We start from the raw sequence: 25209 nt of genomic DNA on the forward strand, positions 1-25209 counted from the left end.
GTAGGTAGAGCAGTGGCCTACTGTACCGTACTGCTATATATTATATACTGGTGGTCAGCAAACTGTGCAAAACTGAAATGCACCACAGGTATGGATGGATAGTATACTTGACGACACAGAGGTAGGTAGAGCAGTGGCCTACTGTACCGTACTGCTATATATTATATACTGGTGGTCAGCAAACTGTGCAAAACTGAAATGCACCACAGGTATGGATGGATAGTATACTTGACGACACAGAGGTAGGTAGAGCAGTGGCCTTCTGTACCGTACTGCTATATATTATATACTGGTGGTCAGCAAAATTATGCACTGTACTCCTACTATATATTACAATGCAGCACAGATATGGAGCGTTTTTCAGGCAGAGAACGTATAATACTGGTGGTCACTGGTCAGCAAAACTCTGCACTGTACTCCTCCTATATAATACTGCTGGTCCCCAGTCCCCACAATAAAGCAGTGTGAGCACAGATATATGCAGCACACTGAGCACAGATATGGAGCGTTTTTCAAGCAGAGAACGTATAATACTGGTGGTCACTGGTCAGCAAAACTCTGCACTGTACTCCTCCTATATAATACTGCTGGTCCCCAGTCCCCACAATAAAGCAGTGTGAGCACAGATATATGCAGCACACTGAGCACAGATATGGAACGTTTTTCAGGCAGAGAACGTATAATACTGGTGGTCACTGGTCAGCAAAACTCTGCACTGTACTCCTCCTATAATACTGCTGGTCCCCAGAATAAAGATATTTGCAGCCCCCTGAAAGTTCTGAAACAAAGTGAGAGGACGCCAGCCACGTCCTCTCACTATCATTTCCAATGCACGAGTGAAAAATGGCGGTGACGCGCGGCTCTTTATATAGAATCCGAATCTCGCGAGAATCCGACAGCGGGATGATGACGTTCGGGCGCGCTCGGGTTAACCGAGCAATACTGGAGTATCCGAGTATGCCTCGGACCCGTGTAAAATGGGTGAAGTTCGGGGGGGTTCGGATTCCGAGGAACCGAACCCGCTCATCACTAATCTCTTGTCCCCTCCTTGATTACAAGAGAAAGCAGAAGGTATCAAGACATCTTGCGCTGTACTTCATGTCTGTCATTTGGGGAAAGAGCGAATGTTCATGGTGACATCAGTTTTCTAGTGTGTCTTACATGTAATATATGTATCTCCCGTTCTATCCGGAGAATAATTGTAGTTGCAGCCAAAGCCTCAACAATTGTTTTAGATTGCACTATAGGATGAGAAACAGACAAGACAGTTGCCTGACTATCCCTATGTCTAATTATCAATCCTACACAGCTAGCCCCCATGACTAGAAAATCTGCCATATACTTAGAATTTGATTCTGATATCGTACTTTGAGAAGACAGAAAGGATCAAGGTGCTGTATTATTTTGATATACAGAAATGTTTATGTAAATATCAGTTAATTTTTTTGTGTCAGATTACAACATTAACGTGCCTGAAAGGAAAGGAAACAACACGTGCTTAGCCTGCCTAATTACTCATAAGAGAGTGAATACAATTCCTTATTGTCATGAGACAATTTGACGTCTGTCTAATTCTGTGTGATTAAATCACTTTTTATGAAGATATAGTTTGATGAACGTATATGTGTACAGTGTCTTAGGGGTTGACAATGTCACAATTACAGTCATAATACCCCACTATTGTAAAAGGGATAATATATTAAAAGCTATGTTTTATTGACTATAATCTTTACAATGTCTAAAATAGAATGCCCTACGTAGAAATCATCTTACTGCAACTAGCCTATGATAATTACAAATTTTCAGAGTATCTATACAATACAGTATGTAAGATGGGGAGAGTAAGAATGTCACTGCAAAGTCCAGCTTACCATTACTTCACAGTCACACCCACCCCACTACTTTTCCTTTCTCGTTCTAGATCGCTGCTTGGTGTAGCCTTAAGTAAATAATGTGAGTACGTATATGCACTATCTATACTGCATACATCCCAACTTTCTTGATATGCTACTCGGGACTCCCATGCGGTCCTGAAAAAGGGGCATGCTCTCAGTGAAGGGGCATGGCCTCACGGGAATGCTGTATCCGTGAGCCACGCCTCCCAGTGTCCGTCACTTTAGGGGCATGCCCAGTGCTCTGTGAGCTGCTGGCATGCCCCAAGTCCCCTTGACTGTCGCGAATAGACGCTATGCGCCTGCGCTCATTGTCTACTCACCGCTGCTCTACAGTTGAGCAGCGTGTGATAGAGAGCCTCCCAACTGCCTCCCCCACCATGGGACACTGCGGCCCGTGGGTGGGACACTGCAGGACAGACCCCAAACGACGTGACTGTCCCGCGAAAATCAGGACAGTTGGGATGTATGATATTGCATGTCTCTCTATTGAACATTTGCATGTTTTTATTACTTTGGTATAAATGCACCTATAGACTTGTTTTTCCATTAAAGAATACTTGAAAGGCGCAGTTGGCATTCCTTTGAATACATATGCTGATGCCTAGTTTCTGCGATCTCCAGAGATACTGTATATAAAATGAGAGGACTTGTGTGCGAGGAGGGTGACACCTTTCATCTTTCTCGCTCTGTTGCTTGAAAATCATATAAATATAATGTTCCCCAGAGCCAGGTCATAGGCACATTCTTGATACACCCAGTTCCTTTGATTAGAATAAGCTAGAATTTGCACACCTGCCTCCCCCTATATTCACTATTTGACCTGCTCACCTGTAACACTTTGCATAAAAAAATAATTATATGATGTTATAAAATGTTCACATTTCTGTTGCTTTCTAATTAACTTTATATTTCACTGATCTGTATTAAACATCATGCTATTTCAACTATTTCCCTCTGTATGCAGTAGCTTGCTTTCATTTACTTCCTTTAACAATCATTAAATAGAGTGCATGAGAGGTCAGTGGTGAACTTTGGCTGGTATTGCAAAAAAGTCATCCAACCATTAACAATACAAAACCTTGGACCAGGTAATGGCAGTAAACATTAATCCTCATAAACATGTTCTTCCAAAATGTTTTCTTACCTTCTGCAGATTGTTCCAAAGTACAAAACGGCGGTCCACGCACCACTACCTCCTGCATAATGATGGAAAAGCTGTAAACATCTCCGGAGAAAGAGCCATGCAGCGCCGCATGTGGGTCCCTCAGTAACTCTGGTGACGTCCACAGTAACTCTATAAGAACAGAGTCATTCATAGGAGGTATGATTAGTTTGAAAACCTCAAATGGTTATTACATATTTAATAAGGGTCAAATTCTTAAAGAACCAGTGAAACTCACTGTTGGACATTGAGGTACTTTAAATCTTGTGGTGTTTATATAAGTAATATAACAAAAATATCTAAATATCTAAAACCTGACCACTTCTAATTTGTATGAATTAATAAGAAAATGAACTTCAAATGCTTTTTACTGACACAGAATTCAGCCAACACCAGTAGCCATGAATTTCACAGCCTCAGGGGGAGTTGCAGCAAACCTTGGAGAAAGATAAAGTGGAGAAGTTGCCAAAGGCAACTAATCAGCTTCTAGCTCTCAGTTATCTAGCACAGTCAAATATACGTTTTATGGTAAGAACTTACCATTGATAACGGTATTTCTCCTAAGTCCACAGGATCCACAGGATAACACTGGGATATGATGAAGCGACAGTGGATTTGCGCCAATCGGTCAAAGCTTTTCGGCCTCCTAGCATGCAATGGGCCCGTCCTCCTGGCTCAGGCAAATCAGTTATAGGTAGGAGCATCATAGATAGCCCTAATCAGGCGAGAAGAACACACGTACATACCCTTCCGTACAAGAAGGAAGTGGTTAGTAAGTAAAAGGAGCCTCAAATTAGGTGCGTCAGGGTGGGATCCCTATGGATCTTGTGGACTTAGGGGAAATACCGTTATCAACGGTAAGTACTTACCATAACGTATATTTCTCCGGCAGGGTCCACAGGTTATCCACAGGATAACATTGGGATTTCCCTAAGCAATTTAGTGGTGGGGATTCTCCTGATTGGATAGGAGAATCTTTCGCCCAAATTCAGCGTCATGAGAGGCAAAGGTATCCATGGCATAATGTCTAATGAATGTGTTAATGGAAGACCATTTGGCTGCCTTACATATCTGTTCTGCTGAAGCACCACATTGTGCTGCCCATGATGGAACTACCTTACGAGTTGAGTGAGCAGAGACATTAGCCGGAACAGGGAGATCAGCTTGAGAATATGCTTCTGTAATAGTCATCCGAAGCCACCTTGCCAGTGTCTGCTTATCACCAGGCCATCCTCTCTTGTAAAATCCGTAGAGAATAAATAGATAATCTGTCTTTCTGATGGTACTGGTACGATCCATGTAGAGCCTTAAGGCACGTACCACATCCAGCGATGCATCTCCTGCAGAAAGGCCCGGTACCTGGAAAGCCGGGACTATAATTTCTTCGTTAAGGTGGAATTTAGACACCACCTTGGGAAGATACCTAGATCTAGTTCTAAGAACTGCTTTATCTGGATAAAAAAATCAGAAATGGGGAACGACATGACAATGCCCCTAAATATGATACTCTTCTAGCTGATACCATGGCCAGTAGAAAGAGAACTTTATCTGTCAACAATTTAAGATCCACTTTATTAGGTGGTTCAAATGGGGCAACTTGAAGGGCCTTTACAGTAGGACTAAACTTAAGTACCAAGGCACTGTAGGAGGAACAAAAGGAGGTTGAATGCAGATGCGTAAATAAGGCAGGGCGAGTGGGGCACGTGCACTGGGCGCCTTGGCAGGCCCAGCAGAGGGGGGCGCCGCCGGCGGCCAGGGCATCATGCCCACTCACCCCCGTCACACTGTAATGTGAGGAGAGGAGAGCGCAGCGTCTCTCCTACTCCTCAATGTGCTAACAGCCGCTGCCGCGTGGTGCTGCCAGCAGCGCTGCGTGTGTGTCCGGTCTCCGGCGGCGTTAGCCAATCAGAGCTTGCGGACCGGCTCCTGATTGGCTGCTGGTCCGCGAGCTCTGATTGGCTAACGAACCAGCGCCACATTTAAGATAGCCGCCACCGGAGACCTGGAGCGTTGAGGGGCAGGAGAGGCGCTGCACTGCGCTCTCCTCCCCTCACATAGCAGAGGGAAGCGGTGAGTGACGGGGGGAGGCTTATATCTGGCACTGCGGGGCATGTAACTGGCACTGTGGGGCATGTATCTGGCACTGTGGGGGCATGTATGGCACTGTGGGGCATGTAACTGGCACTGTGGGGCATGTAACTGGCACTGTGGGGCATTGTAACTGGCACTGTGGGGCATGTATGGCACAGTGGGGCATGTATCTGGCACTGTGGGGCATTGTAACTGGCACTGTGGGGCATTGTAACTGGCACTGAGGGGCAATGTAACCGGCACTGTGGGGCATGTATCTGGCACTGTGGGGCATGTATGGCACTGTGGGGCATGTAACTGGCACTGTGGGGCATTGTATCTGGCACTGAGGGGCGCTGTATCTGTCACTGTGGATCTGACACTGTGGGCACTGTGTATCTGGCACTGTGGGGCGCAGTGTATCTGGCACTGTGGGGCAATTGTGTATCTGGCACTGTGTAAAAAGGGGACTCTGCATGCGTACTGTGCAAAAATTGAATGAAGGTGTGCTGAGAGACGAAACAAGGGGTAGGTGATAGTGTGCTTAGAGGCGACACAGGGGGTAGGGTATAGTCATGTCGGCACGCCCCATTTTCAGTGACCACACCCCTTCTGGTGCGTGGTCACACCCCTTCTTGTGCGTGGTCACGCCCATTTTGTCGGTGCGCGCACATACTTCTTTTTGTGTGTGTGGTTTTTTTTTGTGGGGGGGGGGGGGGAGTGCCACTCTTCATCTTGCCCTGGGCTCCGAAAACCCTAGTTACGCCTCTGGTTGAATGCGCAGCATTCCCTGAAAAAAAGTACGCACATCATGTAAGTTGGCAATTTTCTTTTGGAACCATACAGTCATGCTGATACTTGCACTCTCAAGGAATCCACCTTCGAACCTTTATCCATTCCTGCCTGAAGGAATGCTAAGACCCTGGAAACTCTGAAAGACTTAGGGTCCATTTTCTGTTCACTGCACCAATGAATACAGGTTTGCCATATTCTGTGATAAATGCGAGCTGAGGAAGGTTTCCTTGCTCTGAGCATTATTTTAATTACCTGTTGTGAGAATCCTCTTGACTTCAGGATAGAGGTTTCAAGAGCCATGCTGTCAAAGACAGTCGATCCAGATGTCTGTGATAACAAGGACCCTGCATCAGTTGGCATTGAGGGAGCAGGAGTGGAGCATCCATCCACATTCTCTGCAGATCTGTATACCAATGCCTTCTGAGCCAAGCCGGAGCTATTAGTATCACGGCACCTTTTCTTTGCTTTATCTTTCTCACCACTCTGGGTAATAGGGTGATTGGAGGAAATATAAGCCACATGAAAGTTTCATCTCACAGGGCATCCACAAAGAATGCTTTGGGATCCTTTGTTCTTGACCCGTATGCGAGAACTTTGTTGTTCTGATGAGACGCCATGAGATCTATCTCTGGCAGCCCCCACTTATCTAATAGGGTCTGGAAGACCTCCGGGTGTAGAGCCCATTCGCTTGCCTGAATGGCGTGTCGACTGAGAAAATCTGCTTCCCAGTTTAGGACTCCCTGAACTAACACTGCGGACAAGGCTGGATGATGAAGTTCTGCCCACTTTAGTATGTGACTTACCTCCTTCATCGCTTTTCGGCTGCGAATTCCTCCCTGATGGTTGAGGTACGCTACTGCCGTCGTAATGTCTGAGCGGATCTGAACTGATTTTCCCCAAAGAATGTCCTTTGCCTGAATCAGTGCCATGTATATGGCCCGAAGTTCCATTATATTTATTGGCAGGCAACCTTCTGCCTTGGTCCATTTCCCCTGGAAACGCAACCTTCCTGACACTGCTCCCCAGCCCTGGAGACTGGCATCTGTTGTCAGAATTTCCCAATCTAATATCAAAAGGGTCTTCCCTTGTCCAGATGGGATGTCTGTAGCCACCAGGCTAATGACCTTCTTACTTCTATTGTAAGAACCATAGTCTGTGTTTTTATCATCTGATGCAAGCCATTCCATTTGGCAAGAACCAGATGCTGCAGAGGCCTCGAGTGGAACTGTGCATACTCCACCATGTCGAACGTTGAAACCTTCAATCCCATCACACGCATTGCTGCGTGAATGGATACCTTTTGACTGTGTAGCAAGTTCTGAATCCTTGACTGAACCTTGGATATCTTGTTCAGAGGTAAGATTACTCACTAAAGATTTGAATCCAGTACAGCCAAGTGTGTTATCCGCTGTGACGGAACCAGAGACGATTTTGCACAATTTATGAGCCACCCGTGCTTCTGCAGACACGTTATTTTCTATTGGAGATAACATAGGAGCAATTCCTGTGACTGTGCCAGGATTAAAAGATCGTCAAGGTATGGAAAAATTCTTATCCCCTGCTGGTGGAGATAAGCTGCCATTACCACCATAATCTTGGTGAATACTCTGGGGGTTGTGGCTAACCCAAAAGGTAGGGGCTGGAACTGAAAATGCTGTTGGAGAAAGCGAACCTGAGAAAGCCTAATGGGACAGTGCTATAGGAACATGTAGGTAAGCATCCTGTATATCCAGGGATACCATATAATCCCTTGGCTCCATGGTCAAAATGATGGAACGTAAAGTTTCCATATGAAACCGAGGTACCCAAATGTACTTGTTCAGCACTTTGAGATTGAGAACGGTCCGAAATGACCCATTTGGTTTCTGAACTAGAAACAGGTTGGAGTAAAAACCCTGCCCTCGTTGCACAGGAGGAACTGTAATGACTACTCCTGACTGAAGCAATTTCTGAACTGCCTCTTGCAAAGCCCTGGCCTTTGTCTCTACCCGAGACAGGCTGGTACAAGAAAACCTTCAAGGAGGGTGCTTCTTCAAGGCAAAAGCATAACCTAGAGATACCGATATCTGCTGCCAGATCTGTGCAAACTGAAGAAGTCGGCCCCCGCCTGCACCATCAGGCTGATGGCTTATTATCTGTTTTACCACCCGGTCCTCTGTTAGAATGCTGATTTATATACAGGAATGAAAAGCCATACCTTATACACACTTTAAATACACTTTATCATGGAGCCGCTGCGGCCGCTAAACTTAATACACACTCTACGTACTTTTTACGCTGTTAGCGTACAGAGTCCCATACCGTGTATGGACTTTGCTTTCAAATGCCACGCTGACGGTACAAAGTACACACAGCGCGTACACACCCAATGAATACACTTTAAACCTTATGCAGCAATGCAGTGCGATGCTATTACACTTTAAACCTTAGCAGGGAAAGAAAGACACGACACCAGTCTGTAGTTAAACCACTGGGTTCCGACACCACAGCGTATTATTGCTGAAAGGGGGTTACAATATAAACAATACAATACAACAGAATAATGGCTACATTCAATGGTACATACGTCATTGGATTCGCCGCGCTACCTGGTCCGGTCCTCGGTCATCTAATAGATAACTTTGTGAGTCTTGTGTCTGACCAGGCCTGCTGCAGGCTCTCTATATACAATTCACCCAAAACATAACACAATGGATACTGTAATCTCTTTGTTCATTGGACACACGGATGGTCATTTACAGTACAGGAGAGGTCATAGGTCGGTTTGAATAGGTGGGCGATGTCTGTTCCAGCTGCTCTTGTGGGTGGTCTCCTCTGGATTCCCGCCACATACATAATGTACAGTAAATACAGTTTATATCTATATTCTGCTCCTGCACATAACTATCCGCAGGAACATGTGATCTTTCTCGAACCAACACCGGAATGTTACCCTTAAAATCCCCTTTCAACTGGATACCAAACACCACCTTATAACCTTGTTCTGTCCCCTCCTATCCTGTAAAGGTGAATCCCTTTGTTCTGTTACCATTTAAACTGCTGTTACTTTCTGATGTGGTGCAGGGAGACTATGTGTACAATGTGCACTATTTGGATTAAATATGTAATGTGTTTTGATGGCTTTCCATGCGTTCACAAACTCTACCATAAATACCCATACCACGCGCTAATGCGCAGGACCGCGGGAGCGACCATACGCAAATTGCGAATATGTGCACGCACAGCAGCCATCTGTGCGTAGTTTGTACATGATGTGTGTACTGCAATATTTTTCAACTTTGACAGTCCATCCTTTGGCAGTCACCAATAACTGCCACTATCTAATCACTAAACAGAAAAATATCTATACAATATCTACAGAAGTTTTGGATGGTCGGGGGAGAGTTGTAGGTGGGAAATGTATGACCTAGTGGGATAATAGAAAGCATGTATGTATGAATCCATGTCTGAGGGGCATGTATCATCGTGCCGTATATGTTCTAAATAAGCTTCGAGGTTTTGCGAAGTATACATTAAATCCTTCTCATCCCGTATTAAGGGTCTGTAAATGGGCCAACAAACACTACCGAGCTCTTTTTCGGCTTCTTGTTAAAACAAATGGGGTGCACATTTAGTTGATGATACATGGAGGGGGAACATATGTGAGTGCTAGTATATGTGGATATCACCTGTCGACTATGTGTGCTGTTAACTGGAGGTTGCAGAGATGAAGATAAGACACATATCTAAAATACATTAACATAAACATTTTGGGTAGGGCTGATGTCTTTTCCGGATGGATGTATCTGGGCAGAGGGGGAAACAAAAGAAAAACGGGTGAAAGAAACAGGCCATGAAATTAATTTGCAGTCCTTATCATAACACTGTCTCTATGGATGGGTCATAAATTAAATCTGCTGCTATAACAGCGCTCTCGCTCCTTAGACTCATCAACTTTGTGCCATGCTTGCGCCACGTCAGAATTCAAACACACCTAAATATCGAACCAATAATTATGACGACTCCCAGGATACAAAGGATAAACTTCCCTACACTCATAATAACATTTTGAGCCCACTCTCCTAAACCTGAGAACCAATTTTGTGGGTTCAACCATGAGTCCCAGCCGGTCAGTTCATTACTCACAGTCGCTAAGGTAAGGTTGTGCTTCCTCCTGAACTCCAACTTCAACTGCAAGATATCGTCCATCTTTTGATCGATGATCTCCGTGGGGTCGTCAGTACTGTTCGTAATATACGTACAGCACTTCACACCATATTGAGTTGCCAGAGTAACACAGTACCCACCTGTCACGGCTGTGATATAATTAAGGACCATCCTGTGCTGAATCAGTTCCTGCTTGTAAGCCTGTAACTCCCTTCCCGTATACCTGAAGGTGTCGTCATACATCTCAGTGATATTATCTATCAAGTTCGCTAGCGCATGGATATACCTATAATTTATAATTCCTCTGGCAGTACGGGTGATGTCTAATGCGAGAAGGAATTGAATCCCGGTGGATTCGTGGATCAAATCAGAGGCTGCGTGCTCTGTCCTATCTATGAGGTGTCTCTTGATGATGTGTTCATAGTGAGTATGAGTATAAGGAGCCTGAGCACTGCGGTGAACGTCTTTCATCTTATTATGGGTTCTGGTCATGACCTCTGGCAGTACTCTCCCAATTTAACACAATCCCTCTGAGCTCGGGGCAAAACACTTGTACGCCTTCCTCCCACATATGAAATAGGCATTATCTGGGAGAACATAGGGGACAAAATATAACATCACCATATTACAAACTTTCCAAGTGAAGAAACCAATCCCCAGTTCTCCCATCTGCTCAGTACAAGTATTGGGCTGGATGATATGAGCACAATACCCTGGTGATACTTTTCCAACCCACATGGTCTTGCTTCCACGAGTATACCTATACCGAAAATACCTCCCACTGTTGGCTATTTGGCGTACAAGTTCTGAGTCTATGGGTATCCTATCAGCTCTGTGTGAAAAGGTCATTGTCTGGTTATTCCACGTCACTTCCCAATTTCCCGGTTTTCGGTAATTGGAAATATTAAAACACAATAAGGACCTGTCTACATGATACTGGTGGAGTTTCAAACTAGGGGGCCTAGAAATATTGAATTTCTTGTCCACCGGTCTCCCACCCCGTTATTCGAGTACCTCATCTATTGTTAAAAGGTACGGTACTAATCCAGACTTGCTCTGACCTTGAGGTACCTGTGAGCACACCCAGCATTCTGTCTGGTTTAAGACCTTACCCACTAGTGAGTGGTAATCACTCAACAGATGACGGTCCATGTCGATATTAAGGTTGGACTGACATCTCTGGATGCACCCATCCTCAACTATATTCTCACAATTCCTACAAATACAATATTCATCAGACAATAACCATTCACAGTGCCTCTGAGCTCCCTGACTACCAGAGCGCTTACTGATGCCAGCCTTTACTAAAGTGATGCGCTGATCCTGAGATCCTACAAATTCATACTTGCCATCAGAACCCATTCCAGATCCCTGCTCGACCTCTCTGGGACCCTCACCAAAACAAACTGTCCTTATCAAAACCAGAATTACTAACAGAACCCGAAACGCAGTCTCTTGTGATCGATCAATTTCGTTAGGGGAAAGGAGGAAAATAAGGAGAAAAGAAAGGAAAAATGCAGGGGGAGGTGAAAAAAGAAAGTGGTACGATAACCGTTCAAGCTCTTGTTACTCTCTGTGCTCAGATGCCCTTCAACAGTCCTGCCTCTCAACTTTCCCGGAACAGACACTCCAGTGATACGAGATGCTCTACACTCTGCTCTTTGTCACGAGTTCTCTCCGGGTCAACGACCTTCTTGCAGTGGGACGAGTGGATCCAAGTCTCTCTTTCGTCGACCTTCAATGCTGTTGTGCTGGTTAACAAGACTTGATACGGTCCTTCCCACCTGTCTATGAGGCAACCTGAGCGTAAGAAATTTCGAATCATCACATAATCCCCAGGTTCAATGTCATGACAATTACTGTTCGGTAGGTCAGGAATCACCAGCTTTAAATTTCTTTGTTGATTTCTCAGCTGCTGGCTCATCCCAACCAAATATTTCACAGTCACTTCATTATTACATTTCAAATCATCCTGGGCGTCTATCATTACATGAGGTTGTCGACCAAAAAGAATTTCAAAGGGTGATAGGTTAAGGGGAGACCTGGGAGTGGTTCTGATGCTGTACAACACTAGTGGCAAAGCTTCTGGCCACGACAACTAAGCTTCAGCCATTAATTTGCTCAGCTTGTTCTTAATAGTGCTATTCACTCTCTCCACCTTTGCACTCGCCTGTGGACGGTACGGAGTATGCAGCTTGCTATTAATTCCCATCAGTTTGCACATGACCTGAAAGACTTCACCTGTAAAATGGGTACCCCTATCACTTTCAATTATTCTAGGGATACCATATCTACACACAAATTCCTGCACAATTTTCTTTGCAGTGAACGTAGCAGTATTTGTGGCAGCAGGGAACGCTTCTACCCAGTTGGAAAATACATCAATACAAACTAACACATATTTTAAATTCCTACAGGGTGGTTACTGTATGAAATCGATTTGTAGTACCTGAAAACGTCCGTCTGTTGGAGGGATATGGGATGGCTCTGTTGGTATTGACTTTCCAATATTCTTCCTCAAGCAAGTAAAACATGTCATTGCTTTCTTACCTGCATGAGAAGAGAATCCTGGCGCACACCAGTAGGCTCTCACCAGCTTACACATACCCTCTTTACCCAGATGAGTCAGACCGTGTGCCGCCTCAGCTAGGCTTGGAAGATATGCTCTGGGGGCTACTGGCTTACCGTGTCCACCTGTCCAAAGTCCTGAGGACTCCTGGCCATATCCCTTTGACCTCCAGACTGCCTTTTCCTGTAAAGAACACAAATCTTGCATTTCAATTAATTGTTGTGTGTTGATCGTGTTAAATGTCATCAGTGGTGTGATGTTCGTTTGTATGGGGGTGCTGGCTGCTGATTTAGCAGCTTCGTCTGCCCGGCTGTTACCAAGTGAAATTGGGTCTTGGTTGTAAGTATGTGCTTTGCACTTGATAACAGCCACTCTGTCTGGTTCCTGTATCGCTGTTAAAAGTCTTTTTATGTGGGACGCATGCGCTACCGGTGTGCCAGCTGCCGTCATGAAATTTCTGAGGCGCCATAGGGCCCTGAAATCATGCACCACTCCAAAGGAATACCTAGAATCTGTGTATATATTAGCTGACTTAACCTTGGCCAATTCACACGCTCTGGTTAGGGCGACCAACTCAGCAACTTGTGCTGAGTGCGGTGAGCCCAGGGGTTCAGCTTCTATGATACCTCTGTCGTCTACAACTGCATATCCAGTACACAGGTCTCCTGAGTCCGTCTGTCTGTGGCAACTACCGTCAGTGTAGAAGGTAAAGTCTACTCCTTTTAGTGGGTTGTCACTGATGTCAGGCCTCGCAGTGAAAGTTTGATTCAGGTATTCCATACAATCATGCTTATCAGTGTCTGCACTAAATCCTCCTTCACCATCATTCTCATCCTCCACCCTTTGTGCCTGTCCAGCACACTTGGCAAGTAAGTTGCAGGATTTAGTGAGCTGCATCTCTTAATGGTGATGTTTACAGGGGCCATCAGTGAGAATTCCCACTTTGTAAACCGAGCAGATGAGACATGTCTGGTTTGGGCGGAGTTCAGTAAGGCTGATACTGCATGAGGTGTATGGATGGTCAGGTTGTGTCCTAACACTACGTCCTCGCTTTTACTTACTAGCAAAGCTATCGCTGCAACACTTTGCAAGCATGTGGGGAGAGACCGCGCTACGGTGTCCAACTGTGCACTGTAGTAAGCTACTGGCCTGTTGGCATCACCATGTCTCTGGGTTTACACTCCTGCCGCGCACGCTGCACTTTCTGTACCGTATAATTCAAAGGGCTTCTCATAATCTGGCATACCTAATGCAGGTGCCTGTGATAGGCACTGTTTGAGTCTCTCAAATGCCAGTTCGGACTCATCTGCGTGCGAGATCCATTCTGGTTTGTTCGAAGAGACATTTCTTGCAAAGGTAAAGCCAGTATAGAGAACCCTGGGATCCAGTTTCGACAGTACCCACACATTCCAAGGAAAGTGCAGATTTGTTGCTGCGTTTGTGGCAGAGTCATGCCGCGAATCGCCTGTATTCTTTCAGCGGTGAGGTGTCTAAGTCCTTGAGTCAAGCAATGTCCCAAATATTTTACCCTGGTCTGGCACAACTGCAACTTATCCTTTGAAACCTTGTGTCCCGTTTGGGAAAGATGACACAGAAGCTGTTCGTGTCTTTCAAGGACGATTCAAGTGAGTCAGAACACAACAACAAGTCATCGACATACTGTATTAGCACTGATCCACTCTCAGGTTGAAAGGATTGTAAACAGTCATGCAAGGCCTGGGAGAAAATACTCAGGCTGTCAATGAAACCTGGGAGGAGACGAGTCCAGGTGTACTGTACTCCCCTGTATGTAAAAGCAAAAAGATATTGGCTGTCACGGTGCAGAGGGACAGAGAAGAAGGCAGAACAGAGGTCGATGACAGTGAAGAATTTTGCAGTAGAGGGAATTTGCATGAGGATGACAGCTGGATTGGGCACTACGGGGAATTGGCTCTCAACTATCTTGTTTCTCCCCCTTAGATCCTGCACTAGCCTGTAACCCCTCCCCCCACTCTTTTTCACAGGGAAGATGGGACTATTGGCAGTGCTGGACGTCCTGACTAGGATGCCCTTTTTTAACAACCGCTCTATGACGGGGTACACTCTTAATTCTACCTCTGGCTTCAGAGGATACTGAGGGATTTTTGGAGCTATCCTACCATCTTTTACTTGCACTACTACTGGAGCTACATTCGCCATCAATCCAGTGTCTTGTCCATCTTTGGTCCAAAGGGAACCCGGTATTTGTGAGATCATTTCCTCTACCTTTGATGGACACTTGTCTATAACAGTAGAATGCGACATTAGCCTTTGAGGGGTGTCTAATATATCTTGTACTTCTTGAGCGTGGTTCCCAGGTATATCCAAGAAGACACCCTCAGGAGTACAGTATATGACACACCGCATTTTACACAATAAATCTCTCCCGAGTAGATTAGTCAGAGCCAATGCAGCCAACAGGAAAGAATGTTTGATTTGCAAGGGCCCTATCGTAATCTCTGCAGGTCTACTCAAAGGGTATTGTTGCACAGTTCCTGTTACTCCCATTGCCGATATTGTTTTACCCGTGGTTTTTATGCCTACTGTCGAATTTAATACTGACCTGGCCGCCCCTGTATCTACAAGAAAAGGTAATGGTACACCAGCTACATCCACCGTGACCTCAGGTTCACTACCAAGGCTAGCAATCAACTTCACTGGCTGCAGACTACAGGTGTGGCCCAACCCCTATTGTGTGGTGAGACCCTCCCGCAGCGCATTGGCAGCTGCAATATGTGAGGGGGGTAGCTGAGAATTTTAGGAGGCCTGCCAGTCTCTCCTTGGTGGGTACCTCCTTGTTTCCCCTGTATGCGGCTCATAATTTCTCCTAGGTGGTCCCTGATCCCAATTATGTGCATTGTAGTGTGGTTCATATCCTGGTCTAGGGGGTCGGTATACATTATGTGTACCTTTATTCCTACAGTCCCTTGCAAAATGTCCTACCTTGTGACAAATATAACATGTTACTACACGTGACTTACCATCAGGGGTCTGGGGTTTCGGCTGATATGGCTTTTTTGTAAGTGCTTCTATACTTACTGTCATCAGCCTTTCCCCCTGTAACTCCCTGTGCTTAATGATGTTCCTATCATGCTCGACAGCGGACTCTCTCAATGCAGCCACCGAGATGCCTCTCCAGTTTGGTAGAGAGGTCTGTACCCTTGTTCTTAATGCCTCCTTTAACCCGTCCATTAATACAGTAACAGCTACCTCCCTGTGATGCACATTATCTTTTATGTCCTCGATCCCAGTGTATCTAGACATTTTCTGCAGTGCTCGATGGAAATATTCGGATGCCGTTTCACCTTCCTTTTGTCTTATGGAAAAGATTTTATTCCATTTGACAACAGTAGGGAAATATACTCCTAATTGCAGATTGATTTGCCGTACATTCTCCTGATTGTATTCATCAGTGAGAGGTACTTCTGCGTCTAACTTACAATCGGTTATGAATTTTGCGGGGTCAATATTTGAGGGTAAACATACCCGTAGCACTATTCGCCAATCTTTGTTCGTGGGTTCGTTGGCATTACCTAACTCATTAATGAACCTCTGGCATGCAACTAGATCTTTTCTGGGATCGGGAAATTCTGACATAATTGACCTTAACTCTGCCTGGGACCAAGGACAATGCATGGCAATGTTCCTGATCGGAGTGACTCCCTGAGCGTCAGTCTTCCCATTGGGGACTGCAATCACCCTGACAGGATTTAATTCAATTACATCATTCTGGTTTGATTCTACAATGTGAGGTGCTATTGTCTCTGCATAATGTACGGTACCGTACTTACCTGTGGACACGACCTCACTTATCCCTCCGCTAGGGGGCCTGACTACTGCTCTTGTTGGTTGGGCCGTGCCTACCTGAGTGTCTTGTATGGTGGCTGCTAGAGAGAATGCCGATATCGTGCTGGGCTCATCTTCCTGCTCGCAGTCCTGGGGAAAATTTAAAATGGGATACAACTGGCAAGGGTTAGCGTTAGTACATTTATCAATTACTCTCCTATTCTGTACCAATGTGCCATTGTCTGTAGCCACTTTCTCCCCCACAATATATGGTGGTGGTGGTGCGGTCGCCATTGTTTTCCCACTAGGTTTGGAATCTGCGGTCGCAAATCTGACCTTTTTGGTCCCACTTCTTCATCCTGAACCCTGGCTACTGAACGCCCACTGCTTGTACAATTGGATCCCATCGCGGACTTTTTGCCAATAAACGCAATCCCCAATGCACACCGCAGATAGACGGTGAAAGACACCTAGCGCTTTCACTCGCTCCTTCTCCGCTGAGTACCACGACTCACTCCAATAGTGACCACCGCGTACCCAGTGAGGCCCTATCGGTTTCTATTTACTGGAAGTGTTTAGGAGTGATTTACCTATTCCAGTAAATATACACCGCTGGAGATTTTCCTGAGACAGACCAGCGAAAACTCCCTATAACCTTATACACAAATCACACTTGCGTATGCTCTATACAGCACTAATGGTACCGCGATTTTACGCAAAAGCTCGTAAAGGGGTATCCAGTTGCACTATATATATCGCACCCACAAATGCGCGGTCCAATCGCACTGCATAAAGGTACTTGTTACCTATCTGCCGTACAACCACGGGTCGTTGTACAAACTGCGACCCTCAGCCCGGAGCGTAATGCAAAAACCTTTTTACTTCAATACAATGCACTATCACGCTCCTCTGCAAATCACCTCACGATTTGCGTATTTCAATCTATATTAACGTGAGTCAGCCACTTCACGCCACCAAGCCTCTACTTACTCGGTGTACCACGGGACCCGACTTCTGGAGTTCAATACGTTCACTCTTACATTCGCTCACTCAAATATACTTTGTTTTTTTGTACAGAAAATTTGGACTCATTCAGGTTGGCAGCTTTACCCCCAGAGGCAATTTAAATAAAAAATGTATACTAAATTTTGTTTTTATACTAAATTTTTTTTTAAGAAACCGGGTAGTTTTGTGCTATTGTAGCGTGGCTACTGTCCCACCTTTAAACTAAATGAAATATTGTGTAATTTGTACTTAGCGCCCGTACTCTTACGCAATTTGCGTAAACACGCGACCGTGCGTGTCTCTTACGCCGCGTGTGCAGTTCCGTACTTTGTCTGAGACACGTGTACAAAACCGTATATCCACAATAGCAGAAGTCATACAACTCTATAAACGTGAGCAATAAAACTACTATTGCCCACTAAACACAACACAGTTTCTTTCTGTATAAACCTTTACAACTAGGCCAGACTGTGTTTGTGCTTTACGCTTACTTCCTTAAATATTTATTTTAGTTTTAACTATATAGCAACAGATATCTCCGGTTTCACACAGGTCTAAATGAATCTAGCAATCTGAATGTTATGGCAACAATGTGAGGGTATACAAAGAGTATGGGTGCTGTGTACGCCTTTGGCACCCAAAAAAAAAAATTCACAGATTTTTAAATAGCTTTTTTTCTGTTTACCTTACGGGTTCTACCAGCATCTCTACAAACCATACAGAGCAGACGCCATCTAATCAGCAAATAAGTAGAGTTTTCAGTGTATCCATCGACCAGGAAAAGGATACGTAGGATACTTTCTGTCCACCCTTTTGCTGATAGATTAAGTCGCTGTGACCTGTTAGGCTGTATGTGGAAAACCGGATGGAGCCCCCAATTGAGAATGCTGATTTATATACAGGAATGAAAAGCTATACCTTATACACACTTTAAATACACTTTACCATGGAGCCGCTGCGGCCGCTAAACTTAATACACACTCTACGTACTTTTTACGCTGTTAGCGTACAGAGTCCCATAAAGTGTACGGACTTTGCTTTCAAACGCTGCGCTGACGGTACAAAGTACACACAGCGCGTACACACCCAATGAATACACTTTAAACCTTATGCAGCAATGCAGTGCGATGCTATTACACTTTAAACCTTAGCATGGAAAGAAAGACACGACACCAGTCTGTAGTTAAACCACTGGGTTCCGACACCACAGCGTATTATTGCTAAAAGGGGGTTACAATATAAACAATACAATACAACAGAATAATGGCTACATTCAATTGTACATACGTAATTGGATTCGCCACGCTACCCGGTCCGGTCCTCAGTCATCTAATAGATAACTTTGTGAGTCTTGTGTCTGACCAGGCCTGCTGCAGGCTCTCTTTATACAATTCACCCAAAACATAACACAATGGATACTGTAATCTCTTTGTCCATTGGACACAGGGATGGTCATTTACAGTACAGGAGAGGTCATAGGTCGGTTTCAATAGGTGGGCGATGTCTGTTCCTCTGGATTCCCGCCGCATACATAATGTACAGTAAATACAGTTTATATCTATATTCTGCTCCTGCACATAACTATCCGCAGGAACATGCGATCTTTCTCAAACCAACACCGGAATGTTACCCTTAAAATACCCTTCAGCTGGATACCAAACACCACCTTATAACCTTGTTCTGTCCCCTCCTATCCTGTAAAGGTGAATCCCTTTGTTCTGTTACCATTTAAACTGCTGTTACTTTCTGATGTGGTGCAGGGAGACTATGTGTACATTGTGCACTATTTGGATTAAATATGTAATGTGTTTTGATGGCTTTCCATGCGTTCACAAACTCTACCGTAAATACCCATACCACGCGCTAATGCGCAGGACCGCGGGAGCAACCATACGCAAATTGCGAATATGCGCACGCACAGCAGAGCAAGTACGCGCACGGAAGCCATCTGTGCGTAGTTTGTACATGATGTGTGTACTGCAATATTTTTCGACTTTGACATCTGGTAGCCCAATGCTTTTTAATATTACCAGACTTGTTGTATTGGGACTGCCTGCCATCACTTTTTCCTTTAGCTTTTCCTTGAGACCAAAAGGGCCAAAATGCCGGAACTTTAGGTTTGAAATTGTATGTGGAAGGAAACTTTACCTTCTTGGAGTCTGCTTCTGACTCCAAAATATCCGTAAATTCTTTACCAAAAAGAATATCTCCAGAAAAAGGCAAAGATTCCAAAACCTTCTTAGATTCTGAATCAGCTTTCCACGTACGTAGCCAAACTGCTTTGCGAGCAGCGATAGTTGAAGCTTATGCCCTGGAGGGAATAGTACCCATATCCAATGCTGCTTCTTCCAAGAACATTGCCGCCTGTTTTATATGTGCTATATGGGATTTTTGCTCTCTAGAAGCTATTGAAAATTCCCCCTTCAATGCATCAGACCAGGCAGCCACTGCCTTTGCCATCCAAGTTGAAGCCATGGCTGGCCTGATGACTGCCCCAGACGGGGATTTTTATTTTTAAAAAACCATCCGTTCTCCTATCCATGACATCATTTAATGATGTTGAAGGCAAAGGTAATGTAGATTTTCGTACTAATCGAATTACATGCGTATCTACTTTAGGAGCCACCTCCCTTTTTAAACAATCCTCAGCTGGAAGAGGATAATTGTAATTCCATTTCTTAGGAATTCTAAACTTCTTATTGGGCGTAGCCTAAGCCTCTTCCATGATTTGCGTCAGCTGATCTGACCCTGGAAACTCAGTCTTAACTGTTTTGGGATGTTTAAACACAGGTGCCTTGGTTTTTAACACAGACTCTGCTGAATCCTCTAAGGAAAGAATGGCTTTCATTGCTTTAATTAGCTCAGCTATATCCACTGAGCTGAAACTTTCCTCTTCCTCTTCGTATGCTGAAGCAGAGTTTATTGAGCTTTCATCATCCGATGAATCCTCATGTGAAACATGTGTAGCCTGTGTGGATGAATATTTACTTACCACTGGCTTATCAGACTATTTCTTTTGAGAGGCTGCTGCTGGAAGTGATAAACCACAGGTGGGAAGCTGCAGGTAAGTGTTAATCGTGTAACCTATTCCCGGTACAGGAGTTGGAGGAATTATCCATTCAGCTATACTGGATAATGTCTGTGCAAACATAGCCCAAAGTGGATCAACCTGCACCTGAATCTGCCTTGGTTTTTTCAAGAGACCATGGTGAAAACTAAAACAATTTGCACACAAACCATCCTGAACCAGATCCTGAGAGGCTAACACAGCTTTGCAAGACAAACATGATATGAGTGTTGGTGTTGCAGTGAGTGTATCTTACTCACCTTTGCTGTTCTTAGACATGATAATCAACACTTCCACAGTGAACTACACAATTTGTGACTGAGATCACTTTAAGCTTTTTAAAGTGACCTACAATCTGACCATACACATGCACCAGCATTGAGGATCGGAATAGGAAAAAAGTAAAGTCAGCAAGCACACTAGCAGTCAGTCACATGTTTTACATTAGTATAATAAGCAATATGAGCACATCATCAACTACAACTACATTTCAAGAATGTAGGAGAACATATTACTGAATCATGTTTAAACAGATCTACTGTATTCAGACGCATAGCGAAAGAAACAACAGTAATAGTATACAGACTCATATGCAATAGGCACTTATCTAACTATTCGTACTCAAAAGGTAGATAGAGACTTAGTGCTGTATTACCCGTACTCAATAGAGTGGTATACAGGGAGACTCACCTCGCTTCCAGGACTGATCAATATGTTAGCGAACGCTGAGTGGATCTAGATGCTACTAGTGTACACTGCCGCTTCATGAACCTATAGTGAACACAGATGCTCAGTGAACACAGACGCACCCGTCACACAGCCGCCAATGCTGCGATTGGGTCCCCTTCATGTACAGCGTCTAAAATGGAAGCAGGAAACAGTTCATGGCGGGAGACTCAGAGGAAACTGGTCATGAACTGGGGGGAGGGATGACCAGGAGAGCGTCTGACTCCCCACTGCTGACATCAGCCCTAGGGATCGCGGCCTCATACTATTTCTGGAGCCTCTGATCCCTAAGGCCTAACGCTGGTGCACCCGAGGTGACAGCCGCGTCAGCGACTGTTTGGTAGTCTCCTCCCAAAACAGTGCGGCTGTGTCTGTATTCCCCTTCTAAGTGGAACAGATGCCTTACCTTCTCCCCGTGCTCCGGCCACAGCCTGGTAACGTCTGCTCTGGTAACGTCTGCTGGACCTGCTAGAATATCCTACACAGACGCCCGCCAAATCAACACTGTACTCGTGGGTAAGCGTTGTCGCGACCCGGCGGAGAGTTGTTGGAGCGACTCTTTCTAAGGTACGCATAAGAGGCTTTTTAGAAAGATCACTCAAGAAAAAATAGTAAGACTATAAAAATAAAATAAGAAAGCTTAGGGCTGCTAAAAACTAGCAGCCCTCTGACCATGGTCCGACTCCTACCACACCAAACAAAAAACTGATTTGCCTGACCCAGAAGGCGGTGATATATGGACGGGCCCATTGCATGCTGGGAGGCTGAAAAGCTTTGATCGATTGGTGCAAATCCGCTGTCGCTTCATCAAATCCCAATGTTATCCTGTGGATAACCTGTGGACCCTGCCGGAGAAATGACAGATGCTGATTGGACAATATGGCCAACTTGTCCCTTTTATTTCTTTCCAAGGTTTGATACCTATCCCCCCCCCTCCCCCCAGTCTTTTGCTCACTTACCCTAAAGGTGCATACACATGGTGAGATTCGGGCTATGCCCATTTCTCACTATGCGTCAGGGACTAGGTCGGTATCGCAAGCATATAATGACTGTGCTTGCGATACTAGCTTTGTCCGATTTTTTCTACGAGATAGTCAAAATTGACTTGCCTGTACAGTCTATCTAGGCATGCGATACCGACCGCGCGGGACCGCGCGGGACCGCGCATTGGGATCGCAAGGTGACTTTTACCTTGCGATCTGCACTAACTTTTTTTTGCGATTTTGACTATATAGTCAAAATCGCAAAGAAATATCTCACCATGTGTACACACCTTAACTCTGTAGTGACTCGCCAGCAAACCAGCAGAGCTATCTGACACAATATACATGAGAAACAGCTACCGCTCAATGCAGCAGATTAATCAATATGTTTGAATGTTTTGATGATAAGTGGCAGTAAAATATATAACAATGAGGATAGGGATAAAATAAAATGGGTTGGTTCTACCTGCTGCATCATCAAACGCTATGTGCTGCAGTATTTCTCAGCCTCAGGACTTGGTACAGAATGATTCTGATTGTCAGTGACATCTTGCTGACAGTATAGAACACTGGTCTATGTTAAACATTTGAGAGTCACCACACCTTCCCGGAGAACAAGAAATCTCATACCAAAATAAAAAAATAACTACTGAACAAGATCCTAACATATTGTATTTGTGTAGGTGTCTTCTAAGTATCTTTATTCTGCACCAAAGATAAGCATAATGAACAATTTACCAAGTGCAGTAAGGTCTTCATGTGAAATCCTTTGAGTGTGCAAAACTTCATTGTACCCATAATCGGTCACTTTCAGCACAAAGCGCCCATCTACCACACAGTTCCGAGACTTGAGACGACCATGGACAAACTTTCTGTGGTGCATATATTTCATGCCCTGTGCACAACATGTGTGTAAAATAAATATATTGTTCTCTTTTTCATACTGTATAATTTATATCAGGAACATAACAACAGACAACAGTCCCTGCACGCTTGCTCTTGCAGTTTAAGGGGTTTACAAGAGGCAAAAGAAGACGACAATGTTTGAGCAGCAAAATGAGAAGATCGGTGTGGATTATTAGACTGTACACTAAAAAGGTCTACAGTCAATAGGTCGACCACTAATGGTAGACATGCATTAGGTTGACAGGGTCAAAAGGGCGACATAGAATAGGTAGACAGTAGAGCAACTCGACAGGGTCAAAAGGTTACAGGGTCATAAGCCTTGGATGGAGATAAGATCGATGGAGCTAAAGCACCAGCTAATCAGCTCCTAACTTAAATTTTCAAACACAGCCTGTGACATGGCAGTTAGGAGCTGATTGGCTGGTACTTTATCTCCATCCACTACCCAAGGCTTAGTAAATAGACCCCTTAGTATGGGATGTCAAAGTAGAGATGTTATAGTAAATATGTAATAGGGGATGTGGTAGTAGAGATCTTGTAATAGGGTACGTGGTAGTAGGAATGTGATAGTAGTTATGTAGTATGGGATTTGGTAGTAGAGAATGTAGTAGCAGGGATTAAGGGGTCTATTTACTAAGCCTTGGATGGAGATAAAGTGGATGGAGATAAAATACCAGCCAATCAGCTCCTAAATGCCATGTCACAGGCTGGGTTTGAAAAATGACAGTTAGGAGCTGATTGGCTGGTACTTTATCTCCGTGCACTTTATCTCCATCTAAGGCTTAGTAAATAGACCCCTAAGTATAGGCTGTGACAGTAGAGATGTGATAATAAATATGTAGTAGGGATGTGATAGTCGTTATGTAGTATGGGATGTGGAAGTAGAGGTCTGGTAGTAGGGGATGTAGTAGTAGTAAGGATGTAGTATGAATGTGGTAGAATAGGTGTGGTACAGTAGTAGGGATGTGATAGTAGAGGTCTGGTAGTAGGGGATGTAGTAGTAGTAAGGATGTAGTAGGAATGTGGTAGAATAGGTGTGGTACAGTAGTAGGGATGTGATAGTAGAGGTCTGGTAGTAGGGGATGTAGTAGTAGTAAGGATGTAGTAGGAATGTGGTAGAATAGGTGTGGTACAGTAGTAGGGATGTGGAAGTAGAGGTCTGGTAGTAGGGGATGTAGTAGTAGTAAGGATGTAGTAGGAATGTGGTAGAATAGGTGTGGTACAGTAGTAGGGATGTGATAGTAGAGGTCTGGTAGTAGGGGATGTAGTAGTAGTAAGGATGTAGTAGGAATGTGGTAGAATAGGTGTGGTACAGTAGTAGGGATGTGATAGTAGAGGTCTGGTAGTAGGGGATGTAGTAGTAGTAAGGATGTAGTAGGAATGTGGTAGAATAGGTGTGGTACAGTAGTAGGGATGTGGAAGTAGAGGTCTGGTAGTAGGGGATGTAGTAGTAGTAAGGATGTAATAGGAATGTGGTAGAATAGGTGTGGTACAGTAGTAGGGATGTGGAAGTAGAGGTCTGGTAGTAGGGGATGTAGTAGTAGTAAGGATGTAGTAGGAATGTGGTAGAATAGGTGTGGTACAGTAGTAGGGATGTGGAAGTAGGTGTCACAAAATGGAATTAACACACAAGTGTTTTGTTTTTTTCACCAGGGACACCTGTAATACTATTTGGCATGGAATATGTCACAGATGCAGGGAATATAATTTATATTATAGGAAGACTGCAGCAAGATTTCCTCCAATAACAACAATGTTTGAACACTTTTGAAGTTGTCTGCTCTCATCTAGTGGCTAATCACAACAAACGCGATTCATTTTCTGCGAATAGTGCGCCCATGGCTGTGCCTAGGCATGTGCATATGCACCGCTTCCATAAGCAATACATACAGTACACACGCTGTGGCTACTGGCAGGGTGGCGCGATGCATTCGCACCCAGCAGCAAGATGAGAGTGGGCACATCTGTACAATAGATTCTATTGTCACGTTCTCGCTGCCCAGCCTGTAACCAGTTTTCCCCCGCATCTGCCACCTGTAGGGGAAGTGTGCTGTGTTTACCATACAGATGCAGATGGTTGG

The 25209-nt window shown here is 44.6% G+C and overlaps 1 protein-coding gene and 1 long non-coding RNA gene across 7 annotated transcripts in view; one reads left to right on the top strand and one right to left on the bottom strand.

Moving 5' to 3' along the window:
• GUCY2F (guanylate cyclase 2F, retinal) overlaps positions 1 to 25209 on the bottom strand; it is a 213949-nt gene that overhangs the window by 85259 nt on the left and 103481 nt on the right. For all 6 annotated transcript variants that reach the window (XM_063937293.1, XM_063937290.1, XM_063937295.1 and 3 more), the window contains 2 exons: positions 22961 to 23117; positions 3040 to 3189 (listed from right to left, as the gene is read on the bottom strand). In XM_063937293.1, the coding sequence (XP_063793363.1) occupies positions 3040 to 3189; positions 22961 to 23117 (307 nt within the window). The remainder of the gene's footprint in view (positions 1 to 3039; positions 3190 to 22960; positions 23118 to 25209) is intronic.
• On the top strand, positions 2995 to 24894 carry LOC134948975 (uncharacterized). The gene is made up of 2 exons (XR_010183071.1): positions 2995 to 3216; positions 24782 to 24894. It is a non-coding gene; the product is annotated as an uncharacterized LOC134948975 (long non-coding RNA).

This window comes from Pseudophryne corroboree, chromosome 8, assembly GCF_028390025.1.
Source record: "Pseudophryne corroboree isolate aPseCor3 chromosome 8, aPseCor3.hap2, whole genome shotgun sequence".
NCBI lineage: Eukaryota > Metazoa > Chordata > Amphibia > Anura > Myobatrachidae > Pseudophryne > Pseudophryne corroboree.